Source organism: Gouania willdenowi, chromosome 19, assembly GCF_900634775.1.
Source record: "Gouania willdenowi chromosome 19, fGouWil2.1, whole genome shotgun sequence".
Taxonomy (NCBI): Eukaryota; Metazoa; Chordata; class Actinopteri; order Blenniiformes; family Gobiesocidae; genus Gouania; species Gouania willdenowi.
In genome coordinates this window covers 17,401,785-17,425,566 of record NC_041062.1, presented here as the reverse complement: position 1 = coordinate 17,425,566, position 23,782 = coordinate 17,401,785, and the positions used below count along the sequence as shown (strand labels likewise).

The 23,782-nt window shown below is 37.5% G+C and overlaps 1 protein-coding gene across 14 annotated transcripts in view; it reads right to left on the bottom strand.

Moving 5' to 3' along the window:
* The window catches only part of cacna1g (calcium channel, voltage-dependent, T type, alpha 1G subunit), a 329,241-nt gene that overhangs the window by 24,181 nt on the left and 281,278 nt on the right, over positions 1 to 23,782 (bottom strand). For 10 of the 14 annotated variants that reach the window (XM_028475730.1, XM_028475738.1, XM_028475733.1 and 7 more), the window contains 6 exons: positions 16,247 to 16,398; positions 13,875 to 13,984; positions 10,506 to 10,639; positions 7,338 to 7,408; positions 1,064 to 1,142; positions 619 to 740 (listed from right to left, as the gene is read on the bottom strand). In XM_028475730.1, coding sequence (XP_028331531.1) covers positions 619 to 740; positions 1,064 to 1,142; positions 7,338 to 7,408; positions 10,506 to 10,639; positions 13,875 to 13,984; positions 16,247 to 16,398 — 668 coding nt within the window. The remainder of the gene's footprint in view (positions 1 to 618; positions 741 to 1,063; positions 1,143 to 7,337; positions 7,409 to 10,505; positions 10,640 to 13,874; positions 13,985 to 16,246; positions 16,399 to 23,782) is intronic. The other 4 variants (XM_028475732.1, XM_028475731.1, XM_028475735.1 and 1 more) reach the window with 1 other exon arrangement.

The following is a 23,782-nucleotide window of genomic DNA, read 5'->3' as shown; positions in this document are numbered from 1 at the left end:
TGAATTATTTAATTTGATATCCTGATAGTGCTTGTATAATTTAATTATATATAATACTCTGTGATAAGTGTTCCAATTACTCTTTCAACAGCTAGTTGTGGGGCGGAACAAAGTCAAAGCAATGTAAATTTCTGGTTGGTTGAAACATCTTTTCCTCTTTAAATCAACTACCATCATCATCATGAACAAATCTCCAGGCGATCACAAAACGATCACGCCATTTAACATTGCACACATGTTTCCTAAGTACTTGAACCCACAGTCTTCCAAAAAAGAAACTTCTACCAATACGAATACCTCATTTTGTTGATAATGTTAAAGAAAATGTTTAAAATACCCATAACAAGTGAAAAATGACACCAGTTGTAGAAGTTAACTGTGTTCAGAAGACTTCAAATCCCCTGAACCAAGCATTGCCTAATATGGATTCAAGCCTACTGCTTCTTTTATGACGCATCCACTTGTTTTTTACAGGGAAGAGATCAAGTCATATTCTCCATCTTTTCCAATGTCCTGACTCGTACTTTGCTTCACTCCATAAAGAGTGCATTACGAGTGCAAACCCTTTCAATTTGTCAAGCTCCCTGTCTTTTGTGTCCGTGTTTGTGTCATTCTCACCTTCATGATGCCGTTCCAGTTGTCTCCGGTGGAAACTCTGAAGAGTAGAAGAAACGCCATCCCGAAGTTTTTAAATGTAGCATAGCGACCCAAACCCTCACATGGGTGGAGCTCATCACAAACTGTGAGGAAGAGGAAGAAGGTGAGGATGATGATGGTGGAGAGAATCGCCAAGGAGAGACGGCAGCGTAGAAAAAGATGGCAACATTCATTGCCCTTGCTCTGGCTCAGCAATGAAACAATCATTAGTGAAATTCTATTTTATTAATTAAAAAGCTCAAGAACACAATTTCAGAAATCAATACGCCATTGGAACAAGAGATTCAGGAGAGTAATTAACAAGAGAGAGAGATTAAACCCACACAGGGGCATAACCATGCATGGTGTGAGACTACAAATGAGAATCAGTGCTGCATTGCTGTATGTGTGGAGTGGGTGTCCTTACTTAAGTCGCCAAAAAGCTCTACTCCCAGGGCCGCGAAGATAAAGAAGAGAAGCATGAAGAGGAGGCCCAGATTGCCCACCTACAGAGAGACAACAGGAGGAGCAAGGCATTAGTCAGAGGGGAGAAATCCCAGGCATAAAAAAGGATTGGCAGGCACAACAAACAGATCACCCAAAGGAAGGTGCAGAAACTTAAAAAAAGTAAAAGCTGGAAGGACTGATCATTGGCTAATTATACAACCTCTAAATAATACTATTTGGAAAGATGTTTAATAATGAAGTCCTTAGTATAAGGTGCCGATTGTAAAGTTGTGCATGCTAAAATAAACAGCAACTTTTCGCAACATTTAGCAACAAACCACATTAAAAAAAATGTATGTTATTTTTTTATGTTACTCCTGAGTCTGACCAGATTTACAGCAATGTTTGAGAAATTTGTGATATTTACTTTTTTGTAAAAATATGTAAATGTTCAATCTAAATATTAAATCTAAATCTAACTTTTAAATCTAAATCTAACTTTTAAATATAAATCTAACTTTTAAATATAAATCTAACTTTTAAATATAAATCTAACTTTTAGATCTAAATGTTAAATCTAAATCTACGTTTGAATCTAAATGTTAAATCTAAATCTACGTTTAAATCTAAATGTTAAATCTAAATGTACTTTTAAATCTAAATGTTAAATCTTAAATCTAAATGTTAGATCTAAATGTTGAATATTATATCTAAATGTAAATGTTAATTCTAAATGCAATATCTAAATATATCTATATGCTAAATGTACTATCTAAATGTTAAATCTAAATGTTAAATATTATATCTAAATCTAAATGCTCAATGTAATGGCGAAATACTGTATTCAATCTAAATGTTAAATCTAAATGTTACATTTTAATCAAAAGGTTAACTATTAAATCTAAATGCTGGATCAAAATGTTAAATTTAAATCTAAATGTTAAGAGTAAATATTAAATGCTAAATCTAAATGTGGAGTGCATTCATTCCGTCTGAATAGACCACGGTGAGCGCTCGTTTGCATCGATGACATTTTATTTTGGTACTTCTGGTGAATTTGCATATTAGCTAAATATTTAGTTTCACTCTAAATATTGGGAAAGTTGCTGTGTATTTTAACATGCACAGCTTTCAACAATCGGCGCCCCAAGTTCTAAAGAGTCCCAACAAACATGCAAGAAGTGCACATGTTCACTCTTACTATGAAAAAGAGAGACACCATAAAGTCAAGCTAAATTATAGCTGATGCACAGCAATGATTGGGGCCAGGCAATTTTAGGCAATTCTGAGCAACAAGAAGAGTGGATGAAGATGAAAAAAGATCGCATCAGCAAAGATAATTTCTGGCTCTATCTCGTTGAGTTGATTAGCAAGACACAACTCTATGGTATATACAGTGGTGTGAAAAAGTAATTTTTTTGACAGCGTTGTAAAAGACTCATTGCAAGTTATTGCAAACGCTTGATTGCAGTAGTTGCTGCTTTTTAGCACATGGAAATGTCACCTGTAGCTTCACTTAGTATTTAAAGGCATATTTGAAACGGCTGTGGAAAATTCAGTTATTAAGGCAAAAAAGTCATCAAATCTAGACAGCATAAGTGAAAAACTGATGTTTAAAAATGCATTGCATTTTGCATTGACACCAATTGTTAGCATGATTGCAAAATTCAAAAATAATTTAGTAAAAAATTCAGTTTTCTAAGATAAAATTCATTATCATCTCCAAAATAAAAATCTATCTAGCAGGAATTTTTAAAGTATACATTTACATTACCACTTAGTGTCAAACTATTTGATGCACTGTAGGTTCAGTTTATGATAAATCAAAAATGTGCTTGAAAGAAAACAGAGTGATGGACTTCATGATTTTCAATAGGTATAAAATAATGTATCTTAAAGGCACACCACAGACTTTGTGACCTTAAGAGTTGACCCGAGCGGGGCTTCTCTCTTGAAATACCGACTATGTAAGATTGGAGAGACGGACCATCTTTGGCCAGGTCATGTGACCTGGAGAATGCCTGGTCGTCCCCCATCCGCGCCAACCGCAGCGGAGACCCTCGACAAAGGGGGCCGACAACGGCGGCGAGGCCAGGCAGTTAAATTCCAGAACTGGCAATCTATAGCAGTGGTTCTCAAATTGTTTTTGCTCAAGTACCCCCTTTCTCTAACTTTTGAATTGAAGTACCCCCTTTGTCTGACTAGAACAATATTTAGTTCCTCAATAGATTTATTTCTATATTTTTTATGAATTCCAGTCATCTTCAAGATTGACTTTTGTATTTTCAGTCCATGTTCTAATCAATATCATTTCTATCATGCGTTTTGTGTTTTTTGTTTATTTCGTTGTTGTTTGTCTGTTCTTTTTATTACTCAGCATAATTGTCTCTTACTTTGTGTGTTTTTGTTGTTGTTTCTTATGTCATTTTGTATGTTTCTCTGTTTTATTGTGTGTATTTTATAGTGATCTTGAGTGTTTTTCACTCATTTAGTGTCTTTTTTGTCATTTTGTGTGTTGCTGGTAATAGCATTTTTCTCTCAGTGCATGTGTTTTTGGTGTCGTTTTATGTATTTAGTTGTTTGTCTGTCGTTTTGTGAGTTGCTGGTAATATTTAGTATGTTTTTTTTTGTTGTTTTTTTTAACTAGAACATTATAAAACCCCATATTTCTGATGTTTTCATTTGTACATTTTCCTCTCTCTCTCTCTTTCTCAAGTACCCCCTGAAGTGCCATCACGTACTCCCCACTTGAGAAACACTGATCTATAGCACTGAAACAAAGCGGGACAAACGTACTGTAACTTTAATGTGCAAATCTCATCGCTCACAAACCCACCGACACTTTTCAAATGTTCAAACCCTGAAGCTAAACTCGTGGGTCTCTGAAGGGCTCTGATCATGCAAATATGGCTCTCTGAATTTCGAACACAAATCTCCTGAGGAAAGACGACCCACTGAAAGAGGCTGGTTTGTCTTAAAAAAGAAATCCTCCTGGGATGTAATTTTAGGGCCAGCATCAGATGAGCACGTCAAGCTCTAATGTCTGCAGAGGATTACGTGCTGCGGCTGTGCATCTTGTTGTTGTTGCACTTCTTCGCCAACCTCATGATCACGTTCAACTATAATTTTATTTTACTGTAAGTCAGTCCAATACCAGCGTTTGTTACTCCTTGGGCAGCAATTGATGCACTAATGTCAACGTAACAGTAACTAATTGTTTAACGTGATTTTTAAAGGTAAAAACCTCACTTTGTTCATCTACGAGTAACTGAGCTTGAAATAAATAGGACAGATGCAACAATGATACATCACTGTAGTATTTTCTTAAAGCCACTCGGGACAATAATTAACATTTTTCATACACAGGTAAAAACAAAGTGAAGGCCTCAAAATTTAACGCATTTCTTTCAAAAAAACTAGAGAATTACTCACAAACAACGAAGGTTAAAATTGTTTGTGACTACATCACAAACAATGGGTTTGCTGACAAATGGTCACATGACTCTAATTTTGGTGAACCTCCACGCATTGCAATGTGGGATTGGGAATCTCCCTTCAGACGTTTAACCTGAAGCCCTGTACTCCCTACTCCTGCACATTTAAAAAGCATAATCATGTAATGTCAGATACAATATAGCCTATTGATGAATAATACAGTATATAATAAAAAAAGAACAATAATAATTTGTGAAAGCTTATTCATTTTTTTTTTTAATTAATTAGCGTAATGGCATTTTCAGAAATCTACCAAACATATGTTGATTGAACATATGGCAGTAATACAACATATTAATCACCCTGAAACTGTGAAATACAACTCTGCTGGAGATTTCTTCTTGTTAAAAAAGAGTTTTTTTTCTTCCCACTGTCTCTAAATGCTTGTTCATGTGGATCTTGTTGGGTTTTTTAATTCTTATTATGAATTTTAGATTTTGATAAGCGCATTGAGACAACTTGATTGTAATTTGTGCTATACAAATAAAGTTGAAATTAATTTAATTAAATTGAACTCGCTACAACTTTAATGAGAAGAGTGAGGTTGAGAGCAAGCACAGAACTCTGCAGTGTCAGTCTCAGTGTTGGCGTCATGGGGGGGGCATTCGTGCCCCCACACACGCATACACACTCTTCCCGGCCACTACAGGGGAGCTTTTTTTTATTAATCAAAGATATCTGATTGGCTATCAGCTGAATGTGTCCATTCACTGACAGCAGACAGGGGTCTGCTCCATAGATATAATGTACTGTGGTGTAATTGTTGAACAATTGTGCTATTGAACGTACCCTAGAGCTGTTGTAATGTGTATATGTCTATGGCCTGCTCTGTTGATTCATATGACGTCACTCGCATTGCTGCACCGCGACAAAGCTAGAGCGCTAAATTCAGATGGAGAGCAGGAGACTTGAGAATCTGTCGTCTGAAATCATCAAAATGCCCATATTTTGTGTATACGGCTGCTCCAATCGTTCTAACCAAGAAAAGGAAAAGAGATTTTATAGAGTACCGAAGGTTGTCGTTCACAAAGGTGAGAAATGTAAAAAGCTCACAGAACAAAGCCGTAAAAAGTGGATTTTAAACCTATGTCTGTGGTAGGGAGGAGCAGAGTCTGCTGATGCTGTAGCGACCACTTCATAAGGTATGTTAGCGAGCTAACTTTGTTTTTGTGGCCGTGTTTATATAGCATTAGGAATCAAAAAACAAATAAACAGTGTGGTTATTTTGTTTTTCTGATTTAAAGCCAAAACAGAAATCCAGAAAAAACAGACAGCATTTTTTTTTATTTATTTTTTTTACTTGTTCTGTTTGTGTGATATTTATGGAGAAATTAAAGCGAGAACTGAAGTCCACTGCACCTGGTTTCCCTCCCCAGGTCCTGGACCAGGTCTCCTCACACGATAGGACTGTTTAGGATTTATTTCAACAGTTTTCTGGTCCTGCTCATGTTTTCATTCAGTGTGTGGATGTTTTAGCTCGTATAAAGCTGCTCAAGCTGTAGTTTTGTTTCGCGGTGTTACGGTCCAAATAGTATCCAGATAAACTAGTGACTGGCTATTAACTTTGAGGCTGGTGTTAGGAACAATAGATGTTAGAACTTCTACCTTTTGACACTTTTGCAAAAAAATTACAGCTTTTTTTTAGGGTAGTAAAAAAATATTTTGCAGCCGTCAACACACGGAAGTTGATCATGAGATGCACCAGTAGATTTAGTACACCACATGTGCATGTTTTACGTAACATCCATTCTTTGGTTTTGATTTATTTATGTATTAATAACGTTTCAATTCACCAGTAATTTGACTTATGCGTTGCTTCTTTTTCTGTCCAGACTGTGAGCAAAAGTCACCAGATTATCTCGATACTATTTGGACCGTAACACTGTTTGGTAAAGTTAGCAGATATTCACAGATTCAGACTTCCATCATCAATAACTCTTTAACGAAACGTCATTGACACACAAATGACACCTCTGCCATCAGTGCGAGGTGGAAAACATGATACACGATCATTTTTTATCAAACGCAGCAGAATAAAAGTCTGTCTGTCGGTCGTTCTGTGTGGTGAGATTTAAAATTCAAGCTGTCGTCCGAGTTTCCCTTAAATATCCAAATATCACACAAACAGAAGCAGATTAAACGAATGTACATCACTCTAGCAAAACCATTATAAAGTGATTTTTTTTTTTCATAATACTGCCCCTTTAAAAATGATATTATATTGATAATGAAAATGATCTTAATCAGAACTGAAAATACAACAGTCAGATTTGAGAGAAGATGACAGGAAATTCTAAAAAATTCTAGAAATAAATCTTGAAAGGAGGCACTAAATACTGTTTTATTCCAGAGATTCTTTAAAAAGTGTGTTATCGTTTATTCATTCCATCATCATGTTGTATCGTTGCTTTTCACAAAATTCTGAGCAAAATGTTGTCGTCGGACAAAGGGGGGTACTTGGATTCATAAATAAGAAAAAGGGGGTACTTGGGCCTAAAAAGTTTGAGCACCACTGGTATAAAGGAACAAAATGGGACAGTTGTTGGATTTCTGTGTTGTTCTTGATTTTTTTAATAAAACCATCCTATTGTAGAGGAAACTTCAATCTAAAAAAAAATCCAAACTGATAACGACTGATAATTTTTTTTGCTATCGGCACCTTCAGTGTTGCTACCTTCGTGGATGCTAGCTCTCATAGCAGCACAGCGAGTGCCATCGAGTACCATTATTTGAGAAGTACAGCAGAAGTAATTGCCTACCTGGGGCAGGGCTTGCATAACAGTGTCCAACAAAGCTCTCATTCCCACTGCCATCTTTAACAGCTTCAGCACTGTGGAGACAGAAGTGTAGAGAAAAGGACATGAACACAACAGGTCGTAAATATTTTTAGCCTTACGTAAGAAGACAGAAACAAGCACTGGCAGGGCAGGTGGAAAGTAGTAGGCACATTATATTTTTCTAGCTCCGTTTTCTACTATCAGCCCATGGTTTAAGGTTTGCTAGAATGTGTGACCAAAATGGAGGCATATCAATTTTCTTTAAAGACAGAATATTGCAAAAAAAAAAAAAAGAAAACAATGGTAAATACAAGAAGTATATGCATGTCCTTATTATAATACCTCAATTGAGCAAGTCCACTAGCAGCACAACATGAACACAGTGTGAAGTAACAACAGTTCAAAAGTTGCTGGGCATTATAAAACAAAAAATTTACAAGTTCTATGAATTTGGCTGTTGAACCTAATAGGAAACAATGAACCTGGGTTAAACATGATGACTGGAAAGCACTGTGAGCCAAACTCCATTATCACAGCCACGTGAGCCTGTTTCTAAATCTATCTGACAGCGAGTGTGTAGTGTAGAGCGCTGTTGTCTAATTCTAGGAGAAGATAAGAAGGTAATGGGTCATTAAAGACTGCACAAGGTGAAAATCAGTTATCATTAAATATCAGGAAACAGAGCACACAAGAATTCTTGAAACAAACGCAGTGTTTTCTTGTTTTACATTTTTTTTTTAAACAAACAAAAACAAAATTTGTGTAAACTTTGTGTTTAAACTTTCAGCCATTTCAATGTCACTGGAGAACTCACGTTTCCTCTTCAATAAACAGTAAATAAGCAATATCGTTCATATAGGACCTTAAAATACAGTATTTAATGGATTTATCAGTCTACTCGGTTGGTATCGCTAAGTACTTTTAAGTTGACATAATGATGACTAAGTATCAGTCCACACACCGTAAATACTTTTGCGTGATTTTTAACTTCCTTAGATGTTTTGTGAAATGAAAGTTGAATTTAGCTATTGAAAAGACAGGTTGACGTAGCCTGCTTTAGCTAACAGAAAATCTACATAATAACAATAATAACTTCATTGCACAAGGTTCCTCAAAATAAACATCGCTTTTTCCACATATTTTCATGCACTTTTAATGTTATTTTAGCCACTCCCCCTCCATCTCACGCCACTCACCTGAATCACACCTGGTCCTCATTACTTATCGAGCCAATACAGAAGCCCTTGTAGTCAACACAACGTACTGTTTCATTTGGTTTGTTTTGGTGAGAAAAGTGTTTTCCTACCTTGTACAACTACCAGAGGTGTAAAGAGTACTGATATATCCTACTCGAGTAGAAGTCCTGTTGCTTCATTGACATTGTACTGAAATATAAGTTCAAGTAAGTCACACATAAAATACTCAAGTACAAGTAAAAAGTAGCTCAATTAAATAGTACTCAAATTAAAAGGGGGGCATGGGGGGCATTGCCCCCCCAGTGATCAAAAGTTTTCATTTAAGTTTTCCAAAATTCATTTGAAAAAATACAATTCTTAAAATAATTTACATAACATTCAAATATTTTAAGTGCCAAAAACACAGCGACTAGGAAATGATAAAAATGGTGTGGTAAATTTCAAAGTTTTACAAAATAAAATCAACTAAAAAGTTTTAAAGGACCAGCAGCAGCCGATGACATTTGACCCTCCTGCTTCCCGTAGCAGCTCCGAATATTGTTTACAACATGGCGGACACCGCGGGCACTCGGTAGACTCATAAGTCTGTTGTTTGCAGTGATTCACTGAGAAAACAGAGAATGAGCAAACCTCGCGCTCAGCGAGCACTTGTCTGGATATAAAGCGGTGGATTGAGCGTTTGTTGTGATGATCTACTTGACCTCCTCTCCCCCCCCGCGACAAAATCACCATCCACCGGCCACGGGAGCACATAGATAATCAGCGAAGGTGGAGTTACGTTGTTAGAGACTTTAAATGCCATAATCTACGTTGTTGGACTTTTAAATGCTTTTAATCCATATGGATCCTTTTATTCTATTTTACCTCTTGTTTAACATAGTGATTTACAACTGACAGCAAGTCTATCCCTCCATGTTTTATATATAAGTGTATACACTGCTTAATTTGAGCAACTTTACTCTCATTCTTTAAGTTACAAGAGATGCTGATGGACTGGCGCCCTGTCCAGGGTGTACCCCCGCCCAGCGCCCTATGAGAGCCGGATATTGGCACCGGCAGACCCCCGCGACCCTGTTAAACGGGAATAAGCAGGTATGAAGATGGATGGATGGAGATTGCTGAATATTTCAAGCTGCATTTTGGATTTATTTGTGAAGTGAAATTGGAGACGTTCTATATATATTTGTTTTAATTATTATTATTATTTAATTAATTACTTATTTTTTTTGCTGCCCCCCTTGGCAAGAATCTCCAACTCCATCTATGGTTGTCTGGTCATTTCATTTTTTGTAGTTTCACAATGTCCGTCGATCATTTAAAAACAAAAAAAATAATAATTTACTCAATAACGGTTGGGTGTAGAAATGCAATGAATTACTTTACTTATTTTAAAACTTACTTAAGTACAGGTAAAATGACTGATTTAGAACAAGTACCCATAAAAGCTACTCAATTACAGTATAGTGAGTACTTATACATTCGAGCTTTACCATCTTGCTTGCCTGAAATCGATCCCTATTTTTCAAACATTTACAACCTTCTCCTCTGTCTGTATTTTCCATTTATTTTTGGATCAAGTGGGATTCCTCGTTCATGCCTTCACCTTGAGGTCACCCTTATATTGAATTTCCTCTACACATTGTCGCAGGTTTTTACAAGCTGAGTTTACTCACTGTTTAGAGGTGGAACAGCTCTCCCCCCACAACCCTTTTGTCTTTCAATCCTTCATTCTTCCCTTCCTCTCTTTATTTCTTCCTAGTGCCATCTGGTCACCTCACAAAGTACCCAAACCCTGCTGAGAGCCGTCTTGCCAAAAATGACAAAGAGGGAAGTCCCAGGGTTGTGGCTGTTATACTAGAACGTGTTGAAAGCACAGTACCGTGAAACAGGTGGCAGCTTGTCTCCGTGGTGGGTTTAGGAAAGAGCAAGGAGAGGGGGGTGGTGGGTGTCCTACCTCGTGCAATCCTCAGCACCCTCATGATGCGGATGATGGTAGGGTTGATGGGCAATGAAGCGTTGACCTCAATCTCTTCCAAGGTGATGCCCATGATGGACAGAAGCACAATGGCCAGATCCAGCTGGTTCCATCTAAACACACACACACACACACACACAGAAGATCATCAATCTATGACAACAACTAGGAGTGAGTTAAACTTGGTTTGATATTAAAGAACCAGAGCTAGAGATAGAACATCAAAAACATTACTACATTAAGAATGTGTCACTACTTTGGCTCCTCTTGTTTCCTAGTTAATATGCCTTTAATGGCTTTTATCTCATCTCATCCAACAAGGGTTGGATGAGATGAGATAGGCTGTTTATTAACTTACTAAAGCTTAATTTGAACAACTATTCTGCCCCCACTTCCCAATGTTTAAGTGCAAATAAGTCACAAAACATATTTTTGTGAAACACAAAGTAAAACTTAAAGGAAAAAACACAAAACATTCAGGTTTTGGTATATTGAACACCAATGTAGTACATTACTGTATGACTGAAACAACTTTTAGCTTTTTACCAGAGGTGGGAACAAGTCTCGAGTCATGGCTATTCAAGACCAAGTAAAGTCAAAAGTCCTCAACTTTAATTTACACGTTTAACAAGTCATGAGTACATAATGTGCTACAGTTAGTGGCATTTTACAGAGCAAGTACTTGAACAGAGTAGAGGAGAGTTGGGATATTTAGGATCACTACATCAAGGCAATGATAGTTTTGTCACTAATTAATATATCAGCATATATTTCATATATTTGTGCATGCCTTCAAACAAACATGATGAGTGTAAACATTACTGTTTGGAAAATATAGCATGTCCAAAAAAATTGGTCTTGTGGCACAACTTACCCTGTGTATGGGGGAAGTTGACTATAGGTGCGGGGTAAATTGAGCCATATCCATACTCCTACTTATCCCAAGCCAAATGGCTCGACTTACCCCAGAGCTACCATTTTGACTTCATTAGTCCTAAAATGGTGCACTTTTATGCTCGGTTTATTACCTCATGTTGTAGCTCATAGATACCACAACTGATGTATGGAACAAATTTAAAATGATCTATTTTGGTCTAAACACAATTCTCATGAAAGTTATGATCGACTAAATTAATTTTCAAGAGTGAAAATTACTCTTTTGGAGATACACGTCTAACCACTTTACCCATGTGGTTCTTACCTTCACAGTTTCCAAGCAACAATGGGTGGCTCTACTTACCCCACTCTCCCCTACATATTTGTCAAATAATAGTAATATAATCTGACGTAATGCTTTAAAAATTACATAAAGCATTGCCATTTGTATTCAGGTCTAATTAGTTGAGCTGGAAGTCTTTTGTGATTTTGTCAAGTCGAGTCTAAATTCATCAAATTTGTGATTCGAGTAAACGCCTCTATTTTATATCTGTGGAAATCCTGAGCGTACTCACCACACCATTCAAACTATAATGAGAACTTTTAATGGTTCAATTATTGTTGTTCTTGTAAATGTATAAAATAATTATTTCTTTTATTATCTATTTATTATTTTTGTGTATTTGATATAGACATTACAATTACATTTGACAAACCAGATGCATCGTTTGAGTGTTTTAACACGTTTGCTGGTTGGCAAAGTTCTTTTTTTGCAATGAAAATGACTGGAGTCATGTGATATAGGCATGGGAAAATAGTGAGCCTGTGCAAATGTTGTGGAGTTTAGTTGAATTTGTGACTTTGGAGTGACTGAGACATTAACAACAACTGAATTATTTGGTATTTTACACAATGATCATTGTTTTTCTGTAAATTTTTTTATTTTTAAAAGTGCTAGGTTCAGCCCCCAGACCTTGAGTTTGACACTTGAATAATATGCCTTAATCTGAGTCTTCTGGGTCTTTTCTGGGTCTTTTCCACTTAAAGAGCAACTAAACCTGCTGAACACAAATGTATTTGGGTATGAAATAGTGTTGTTGATTGATCCTGGTGCAACTCTCAACATTTTAGTCAAAATTTTTCTATTTGGTATATGTAGTTGTAAAATGTCAGAGTGACTGCCCTCTATGGGTTGAAACCCAGCTATTACAAGTGATTTTTGCTATTGGCTGAGAACAAGATCATGTGAAACTTTGGGACCATCTTGTGTCACAAACAAGCACTGTTAGCCCCGCCCCTTTTATAAACACGAGCATAGCATAGATTGTTTATTAGAGACTTTATAGTATAGACTGGGCGTGTCTTAACTGCTCCAGGAGCCCCGCCCATAATCAAGGCATTTTTTGAATTTCCCTCCTGGTGGCAGCTCAAAGAGTAACTACTCTTTAAAGAGTAACTAAACTTGGAGGTTTTAGCTGATGTGTGTCTAGGCTGGAAATTAAAACATGCCTTGGTTAAGACTATGATTATGACTAAGACACGCCTAGTCCAAACTATAAAATCTCCAAAGAACAAGCAAGTAGCAACTCATTACTCACTTTAACTCTCTATTCACAATTCTCATAATCCAACGGGTTTCAACCCACAGAAGGCAGTCACTCTTATTTTTACAATAAATGTTCAAAATTGAAATAGTTTGACTAAAACGTCAACAGTTGGACACAATATGTTGTTATGGATATGTGTGTGTTTTATTTCTGTCTATGTGGCCTCGTGCTCAAATAAGAGGCCTGGAAGTCCCAGTTTAAATCCAGCAGTAATTAAACATGGCCACTATGGCTCCCTAAGCCAAAGCTGCTCCTCCAAAGTGGAGAAAACGCAGAGACACACTTCACTAAGGCGATTAATAAAGGATACCTTTATTATTTATTTCTACTGCCTGTAGTAAATGTGCATATTGCTCTCATCTTAAAATTGGACAACAAACGTTGACTTGTCAAGCATGCTGCTTTTTTCCATCATATGCAGATGGTAATAATCTTCCCTGGCAAATGTCGGTGGTCAGCTTTTGTCCAAACGTGATGACGTCTCAATAATGACTTTTGAGGGGCGGACTGTGTGCTCGTGTAGTTCAAATGTTCTTTTCTGTGCGGTTTTCACAAGGAAGCCTGGGATTTAAAAGCTATGAAATCATTTGAGGTAGTCATGGTTTATGAGTGCTTAATGAGGCTGTATGTATTCATACCGACCTCACTGAGGGCTGTTCACTAGAACACCTTCCAGAAACTTCATTCACACTCTGAGCAAATCTCCCACTCAAATTTTCCACATGACTCAGGAGTTGGGGATTTACATGATGAACCATGACTATATTAGAATATTGCATCCCTTAAGTGGTGAATAAGAGTTTGTCAGATTCTTGAATCATGTTGGGGGGGGGTGAAACAATCTTTAAGTGTACTATATACTAACTTGTCCTTGAAGAAGCGTCGGAATCCAAAAGCTACCAGCTTGAAGACCGACTCCAGAACAAAGATGAGGGTGAAGATATAGTTGCAGATCTTTAGTGCTTCGTCCAACTCCTGGGAGAGAAATGAGAGAATGTAGACATTTGCAGCAAAAATAATTCCTCTTTAATAAGTCTGTAAACCCAACATCATGTTTTCACTTAATCTTCCAAAATGAGCTGTAGCCTTAATCCGCAGTCATTTATTGAAAAGTGCTGAGCTTGCATTTAAAACCCAATGAAACGATCTCACCTTGTAGCTATTTTCTCATATTTTAAGAGGCAAATTCATCCATCTTGGCAAAAGTAAACTTAGCAGCTTCATTCGGAAGGTATTTTTATTGTCCAAGTAAACTGATTTCATGCCTCCGCTACAACCGCTTCCTCTTAACCCTTTCATGAAGATCCCCACTCACCCCTCCATGTTCTCACTCTCACGTTCTAAACCCAAAGGCCATTGGAATCAAAGTGTCTGTATTTGCCTGAAGGGAGGACTCGCAGAGCCCATCTCTGCGTAAAAACTGACCTTTAGTAAATATACTCGAGCAAGACAACAGGGATTTCCTAACATTTTCACAAGAGACGATTCATCGAACTAACCGTTTTACTTCGTATTTGTAGCCCTTGACCTCATTAAATCATCCCATTTGAAAAATAAAATGGTGGTACACTTTGTAGAAAGTGATTGCGAAAATAAAATCTCCGATAAACAAATAGACTGCCAAATATTCTGCCGGGAGACATTTGGCTCAAACCCCCAGCTAAACATGCATTTTTCTGACAGAGGTCTATGGAGGCTGAAGTATTCTGTCCAATAGGCGACCGACTTTTTGCCTGTGTGACATTGTTCAGAAAGTTTGGTGCGCTTGGCACATAGAATGTGTGAAAGCGGACTGGACCAAGTTAAAATGCAACAATGTTGCAGATTCACTGCCTTAACCGCACCAAGTTCACGAGACTATATGTTAAAACACCCTTAGTTACGCCATGAAGTGTAAAAGGCATTTTTCTTATTACTATGATTTACAGTAGCAGGGCTGTGAAGCACGTCTAGTTTGGACCCACAGTGGATTTTCAATGAAGACTTCAGCAGCAGATGTCACCATAGTTTACTTAGTCCAAGTTTAATCAAACGTTCCAAAAAAATAAAATAGGGGAAACTTGTCGAGAACTATAATGAAATTATCTAATGCCAATTTCAAACCACTTAAAGCTACTCAAGGTGCCAGCAATGCAAAACACTAGTCTAGGTTTAAAAATATGCATTCTGGGCTGTTAGATCTGAATGACCGGATTCTGAGTTTCTGAAACCATGTGTTTTACATTCTATTCTACAGATCTGTCTTCTATTAGAGCAATTATTTTTTTGATGACTCAATAATCCTACTCATTGTTGTGTCCATAGCAGGCAACACTCTGAACTACTGCTTTCAGGATTGGATTTTTTCTTTGGCCAATTCTTGATTTATCGTATAGGTTATTGTTGGTTCTTAAGGCCAAAGCACACAGAGAAGATCAGGATGGAATCTGTTTCTGTGTGCGATGTCAGCAGATAAATTTAATGGACCCAGCACAAGTCCAGAGCAATCCTGACCAAATCAACAATGTTGTTGATTGAAAAGGGGGTGCAGTGGACTTTCTAGGATTTTTGTTTCTGCTCAGTCCTACAGAACCACTCAGAGTGCGACTGTCTTCCAAACTTTAATTTGATTGATAATTGTTTTATTTATTCACGATCCATCTCAACACAGCTTTTGTTTTTCTAAGGTGATGGACTCGAGGGAAATCGCTCCAACTTCCTCTAGCAACACTTTAACTTTGTGAGAAATTAGTCAGGTTCTCAGATTGCAAGTCTTCAAACTTTGAGTGAATAAAATCTTGTATTGTAAGATGCTTTTGGTGCTATAGTCTAATAATGTCTTCCGTTTCAGCAACTGGGTTATAGCGGAAGCATAGGTCAGCTCTTTATGCAGTGAGTCAGCCATTTGTGGTCACATATCGACTGTCATTAAGCCCTATTCAGTAATGCTCTTATCACCGATCCACTGTTCATATATTTGTATTTTATAAATGCTGGCACAGTTTCTAAACCTAACACAGTCTCTAGAACTCAGCTGAAGCTAAAAGCCTACAAAATAAATTCGACATTAAAGCTTTCAATGACCATTTTTTTATTTTTAAGTCTCGGAAAAATTAATAGAATAAAGAAACCTTTAGAGTCAGACAATAGAAGGACATGAATTATTCAGATGAAAAAAAAAAAAACCGTTAGAGTCATTGCAGATTCATAATCACGCCCATGAAGAGACATTTAGCTCAAAAAACCCCTACATCTGACCTTGGGTTGCTGGTAGTGCTCCATGGACATGGTAATGACGTTGAGCCCTATTACGATGGTGATGAACAAGTCCAGGTAGTGGCTGGTGCACATCTTGTGGATGAGCAGACGTGTGGGGGAGTAATCCGAGTAGTAAGGCTTGTTCTGAGCTTCTGTTGGAAGTGGGGGTACAAGGGGGGGGGTTGGGGGTGGGAGTGGGGGTGGGGGGGGTGGGGGGGGGGGGGTTGATTGGAGGAAGAGGAGGTGTACAAAAAGTGAGATAGGACGTAATACACCGCGACACGGTACAGTAGACCTGCAGTGTTGAAACCTGGAACCACAGGAGCCTGAAAATAAATGTGGTTAGTGAAACATGAAATGTTGAAGTTGGTTCAGGGGCAAAGAGATGGAAAGATGTGAAGAGATTAAGAAAAGAAGAAGGCTGGTCAAGTCGCAAACAGAGAGCGAGAGAGAGACTGGAGCACTGATGTGGTGCGCAGTCGGGACTACACTCTGCACTGATCAACACATATTTAAATCGACTCTCCTCTGAGTCGGCATGGTGAGAGATGCAATGCTTGTCGAAGATATTTCAGTCTGGGAACTTGGTTGTTTCTCTCTCTCTCTCTGTGGTTCTGATCACCAGGCCTCTCCTTATCTCTTCTCTTTCCTCTCAAGAGAGGAACGCAACAGCGGTGCAAAGTTTTACTTACTCATCCATCATCCTGCTGCACATTCAATGGATGGATACGAGCAAAGATAAGAATGAGAACGGAAGCTTGTATCATCAATCACCTTATCAGTGAAGGAGAGCATTGAGATTTTCTGGTTAGATAAGGGGAGAGGATCCATGTATATGCAATAGGTAAAAGTCCTTTGGGTGCTGTAGGCGTCACTAATTGGCACAGGTGTGCTTGTTGGATCCCATGGGTGTGTACGTGTTCACAGTGTTTGCTTTGGGATTCCTTCTGATATTTGTATACTCATCACCGAATAAGCAATAATAGCTGTGTAGGTAGAATCTCATCTGTAACTGATAAACATCTAAATCCACACAAGTTTGTGTTCAGCTGAATATTTATGCATCTTTGGAGATTTTATTCAACCTAAGCATGCAATAAGTTATTGAAGATGTGGTCAGAGAAGATTATTAATACAGTTGAAAAACTGAAAGCAACTCAAGTGGAGTATTTCATGCTGACATCTGGCAAAACTACTCACAATATGCTTTAGAATTTTGGCAGTCACAGAAAGAACTGTTCTTTGAGCCTTGAAGTCAATTCAACATTTCCGTTATTTACCGTTTTTAACAAGGGGGAATAATTCAAACGATTGAACTTGAAACTTGATTCTGCTTTTTTTTATTCCTGGAGCTGATACCTGATTACATGTGCAGATCCCATGATGTACAGTAAATAAATCAATAATGGGCTTCATGTAGCTTAAAGAGTAACTACTTTTTTCTGCTAAATACAAATATATTTGGGTATGAAGCCGCGCTGTCATTGATCCTGACCCAACTGTCAACATTTTAGTAAAAGTAATTCAATTTGGCACATTTTATTGTAAAGTGTCAGTTACTATATTGGTTGAAACCTGGCTATTACAATTAATTTTTGCTGTTAGCTGAGAACAAGATCATGTGATGTTTTGGGACCATATTGTGTCACAAACAAGCACCTGTAGGCTCTACAATCTGTGGTGAGTAGGTTGGATTGAGAGAAAAGTGAATAGAGAGGTGTACTGAGTGGCTAGTTAGCATAGCATAGATTGTTCATTGGAGTTTTATAGTATAGACTGGGCATGTCTTAACTGCTCCAGGAGCCCCGCCCATAATCAAGGCCTTTTTTTAATTTCCCTTGGTCAGGAGAAAGCAGGGGTTTAGTTACTCTTTAACTCTCTCTGAGTTGAGCTAACAGAGCTAACCCTAAAATTACACTGTAATTGATTGACAACATATGAACTGCTACCAGTATGATACAGAAAGTTGATCCCATAAATCAGAATGAAGATTGAACAGCTGTCGTTTCATTATCCACTGAGAGGCCTTTTGGTGATTTTGTTCTATCAGTACTTCATCTTTTATTAGATGCAGTATTGTGCCAAGTGGTATTAAATGATTTTCCTTTTACGGGGACGATATGATATCTTTGATTGATGATGTGTAAATATCCCGGAGAATATAATATTAATGGCAGAGTTTTGTCTTGGCTACATTCACATTCATCTACTGACAATCTCGTTGATTGGTCATAACCTTCTTGAGATGTAATGGCTAAGATTAGTCTAAGAAAATGTAAATTGTAAAGCTAAAGAGATTCGTAGCATAGCAGTTTTATTTTTTTTTATTTTTTTTGCTCTCCAAAAGATGCTGCTGCTGTGTTCAATATCTGATAAACATTCCTTCACAGCAAAAACCAGAACAATCAGGTAATGTCAGCTCAGTTCTTCACACTCCTAGGAAAAGTAATCTGAAAATTCTTGCCCTTGGTATTATGGATGGGGCATAGAGGGCAAGACTAAACAAAAGGCAAGGGAATTAGGGAGAAGTGGTGAGAAAAAGAGAGACGGAAACCTTTTAGCTTTGAGCCAACAAGTCTCTAGAGGAGCAGACAGTGAAGGAGAGAGGTAAGAAAAGGTAAAAGATCAGGATACTCTCACGTTCCTGCTCTTTTCTTTCACCCAGGAGAGGAGAACAAAGCTAATTTAATGAAGAACAGACCAGCCTCTGCTGTTTTGGCCAAGCATTGAAGGTTTTTTCTAAATTTAGGGAAATAGAATAATCAGTTTAAAACACTGTGGCTCCTACTTCTAGCTTGAGAAGTCTTGTTTTCTTGCTTGTCCTTCACTGAAATGGCAGGTAAGGCTTCCTTTATGGGGTTTCAGACGGTTTTGTAAAGGATAACAGTGAATGCCACCAGGCATTCTGAGCCAAAAAGTTTTGTCAAACATGATAATGGTGTGAGATCCACATCATTCTCAAGTTTGACACCCATTTTTTGACTCGGTTACCAGATTCTCCTGGGCAGTCATTTTAAGATGAATTAGATCTTCCAACAAAAGTTTTTTACAGACCCTTTACAGTGGTTTTCAAACAAAGAATAACATTTCAATTGTCACATCATGTTTAATGGTATCTGTACTCCTGTATGTCTTAGGAATTGTCAGATAGCCATTAACTTAATCTTTGCACCAATTTGCAACAACAGATATAAAACTTAGATTTGGCTCTTAGATCAGCCAGAGCCTAGTAATAAGGGTCTTTTAGCTCCAATTAATAATTGATCAATTCCAGAAAGATCTAAAACCACCAGCTAAAAATCTGCCCGGGAGTCTGTCAAAGAACCTGATGATGTAAGATTTCCCCTGTCCAAAACAACCCCAAGTACCTTTGATCATTCTTGCTTTGGCACTCTCTCACACCCATCCCTTGAAAAAGGACCAATGCAACATTGCTTGTGGTCAAAGATTAGGATCTGGCCTGGGAGTTGCTTTTAGACATGGCCACACTCAAAAACATAATGCTTACATTTCCAAGGCAGACAATTTACTGGCCTTTTTAGTAGCAATTGATGAAAACCACAGCACAGTACTATAGGTAAATACTGTGACTGCGTGGGTGAGGTCTAATTGGCGTTGTACTAAATGTGGTCAGAACAGAAAGAAAACCAACAGCTGACCAAAAAATGCAGTGAGTTGGTTATAAAGTGGATGTCATTTTGGGTATTTTTAAGTAGGCTAAAAAATGAGACTTCTAATGATGGAAACAGTTATTCCTTGGAAAGGAAGTACCTCATCTGGAAGTGACTGAGCGGTGGTAGTTCTGTCAAAGATTTAGTGGTAGTTTAGTGGTATTAGTTTGAGTAAAACCTTGAGGGGAGATGATGAACGAGTGGAATACAGATTTAGGGATTGTAACCAGAAGAATGGTTGTGAAAGGAACAGCAGAAGGAGGGACATACAAGCAGCTACAGCTACTTTTGATTAGGGGTGGCATGATATACTCACAATACGATACACATCTATTGGTTTCAAAAAATAAATATGATAGGAACATTTTTCAAAAAAAAAAATATATTAATAACATCATGTTTATTCAAATAAAATGCATATATTTAAGAAAGTGTCTATTTGTACGGTTGCCGTACGGACAACCCCCAGGGCTATTGGTACCCTAACCCTAACCCTAACCCCACCACGAGACATCTTGTGATGTTTTTTAATCATGAGATCTCGCCAACCCTATTTCTCATGCATGCAAATTGGAAAAATTAAGCAATATTTGACATTTGACAATATTTGAATTCTTTGGTTACTCGAGTAAGAGCAGCAGCTGCTTTTATGTACCTTTCCTCCATGGTGAATGGTTTTGTAGTAAAACCTTAAGACTCAGTGTTTGCCTGCAAATTTGTCAACCCTTGATGACAAAGTTATTAGTCATTAGTCAAGAAATGAGTTATTCCTAAATCAGGGAAACACTGAGTTTAAACGGTAAAAAAACATATAATACACCAACAGAAACAGTTACAGTCAACCAAACATAAATATTTAACTGGATTTCCCGAGTGCTCTGCTGTGTTCCTTTAATATTGTACATGCGGGAAAGTATAACAACAAGATTAGATGACGTTTTAATCAAAGTGTAGAACAGCAGAGCAGGTTGAGGAGTCCAAAGGGAAAAAAAAGGGTCAAAAGAAGCAAGAAAACATCATTCACAATGACAAGTTCTCAACATCCCAGCACGACACACACAATATGCTGGTTCACATGGTAGACTGACACACCTTTCTGAGTCATACTTGATCGGGATGGACCAATTGAAATGAGGGACTTAATGGGCGGAGGCATGTGATCAAACAGCGTGAGTGAAGGGCGAATTAAGAGCGACAAACAGTGACAGCAAGGTGCAGACCAATGAAAAGCTTTTTTAAAAGCACAAAGACATGTTTAACCGTAAAACCGATGTTTTTTACTAAGTCAAAATAGGAGCCTGAAAAACTTTGCTATTATTCACTAATGCCCATAAATGGTCATTTTAATAACCCTGTAGTTGCATTGTGGGTGAGTTTCTTGTAACAAAGAGTACATAGTGGATAGTAGGACCAGATAACTGGCTAACAGGCATAGGCAGGATGTTTCTTTTGTATTAACAATGGGGAAAAAAAGTTAAAATGTTACTCTCATGCTGTATATAAAATTTAACACATGCAAACTGACCAACTACAAAATAAAGGAACGCTACAGAAGAAGGTAGCTCAACATATCCTAAAAGAAAGCCAGAGCTCAAGGCCTGACCAAGTCTATAGTGGATAGAGCTAGATTTAGCATTTCATAATTTCTCAAAAAAAGATTCCACAAATATAGTTGTTCACTTGAAGCTGCTATCCGGGGTTTCTGAGAGGACGTCTGGATGTCCCGCCCTAAACAGCCTCACTTCCTCCCACTGCCTCTCCCAATCTACCAGCAGCCACGCATCTACTTTTCTGCACGCGCTTCGCGGCACATAACAAGTTCAGGTAAGATTCAAAATCATATTCAACTGTTTCCTGTCGTGACGGTCGAGACTAGTTTGGTATTTATTTGCATTTCAAAATAATCATACATGAACAGATTTCTCAGAAACTCCGGATATCAGCTTTAAGGATGACTGGAAATAAACATTTGACCAGCTGGATGTAGCACAAAATATCAAGTGTGAAAACCTATAAATTGGCGATTTACAGCATATTTTCAGTTTTTTTTTTTTCTCTCTGGTATTTCTCTAGGTATTTTCATTGTATTATAGAAAAACTTTGGGAAAATGACAATTATGCCAATTTTAAACTCATAGTTAGAATTGTGCTCTTTGAGATACTGTGTAATGAATCCAAATGCCAACTTAGTTATTTACCCCTGAAACTTTAATAAAAGAATGAAATGACCAAACTGACAGAAACGTGATGAACTGTAATATCAGCACACGCTCGAAAATCCACTGTGTGACATTAATGAGGAAGCCCACAGACTTGTTTTTGGGTAGAGGACACATTCAAACACCTATAATAAGAGAAACATTTCTAGGGTCCAACCTTAGCTTAAATAAGGAGCATTTCAGAGCCCATGTCTTTATGTGCAGCTGAGTAGAGCTAGAATCTGAGGGCCTTTGCCACCCTGCACCTCCCTGCTTTCTTCTTGACATTCTAGTGGATTAAATATTCATTGAGAGAGTTTCCAGCGTCAAACATTCATTGAGAGCGTTGTGCCTTCTCAGAAATCATGGATTTAAGTTCAGCATTTCAAGCGCTCCGAGATAAATCATCACCAGTGTAAGTTACTGAGATGTGGTATTTATTTTATCGAGTTTGTGTTGGCCAGTGTGTTCACCAACATCAGCTTCTCTTGTCATCATTGCACCACATACCCGCATTCAGTCGATCATGTACAGCACCACAGTAATGGATCTGATGAAATGCTAATGGTTCTAAAATATTTTTTGCCTTAATTGTTTAGAAAAGCAAACATGGTGTGATTGTTTTTTGAGTTAGTGCAGAGGCATTAAACCTCTTAAGCCCCAACCACTTTTCCCCAAAAATCACACATCCATAACAAATAAAGTTTTTCTCAGCTTCTACGTGACCTACATGGCTAATTTTTGTTCAGATTGAAGTAAGACCCAGAGTAGTTAAAGATGATATGACATTTTGCAAATTGAGTGACAATAAATCATGTGTTAAATACAGTAATCTGTAGTTCGCCCAAAAAAAAAACCCTGGAGATTTACATGAAATATAAAGCCAATTCTCAATAGGGAAGGCTAACAAAGCTGAAATAATTGAACTAATGTATGGACATCAACTCCAGCAAGTTTGGTGATAAATAAGAATATACAGTATTTAATCTTCAAAGTTTTTACTAGTTTACTTTTATGAGTTTTTTAATATACAATTTATTATGAATGCACTTGTGGAAATGTCCCATCAGGAACCCTTATGGGATGCTCAGTGGCCGTTCCTCAGGCAGCCACACTGATGTCACGTCCAGTTGCTACAAACCATCAAACCCCAAAGCCGTTAAAAGATTCACCACTTCTAACAACACTCATGATGTGACATCAAACTTTTACACCATCGGCTGCATCTCTGAGACTTCATTTCAATGAAAGTCATCATTTATGACTTCCTAGCTCCCTCTCAGAGATGTTTTACTCCTTTCCATAGGGGGAAAATTAAATGAAATTAAAGTATGAATCTTTATTTCCATTTTATCCATATTCTTCATCATTACACTATAAAGATTGTTATCCTTTCATTGGGATCCCTGCAGTTTATTCTAACAAAATAGATCTACAGCTGCCTTTTTGGGAAATCATGGTGTTTTGGACATATTCATTACGTTTGGATTATATTAATTGTGTGTAGCTAGATGTGAATGAATGATCTTTGGATCATTTGTCTTGATGTTGACAAGAAAGATTAACATAGCAATGTATGGAATGAATTGATTTATCTCAAGGTGATGGGAATTTATGACTACATCCACCATTCATTCTGTCATCATATGTTACTGCCCCAATTATAT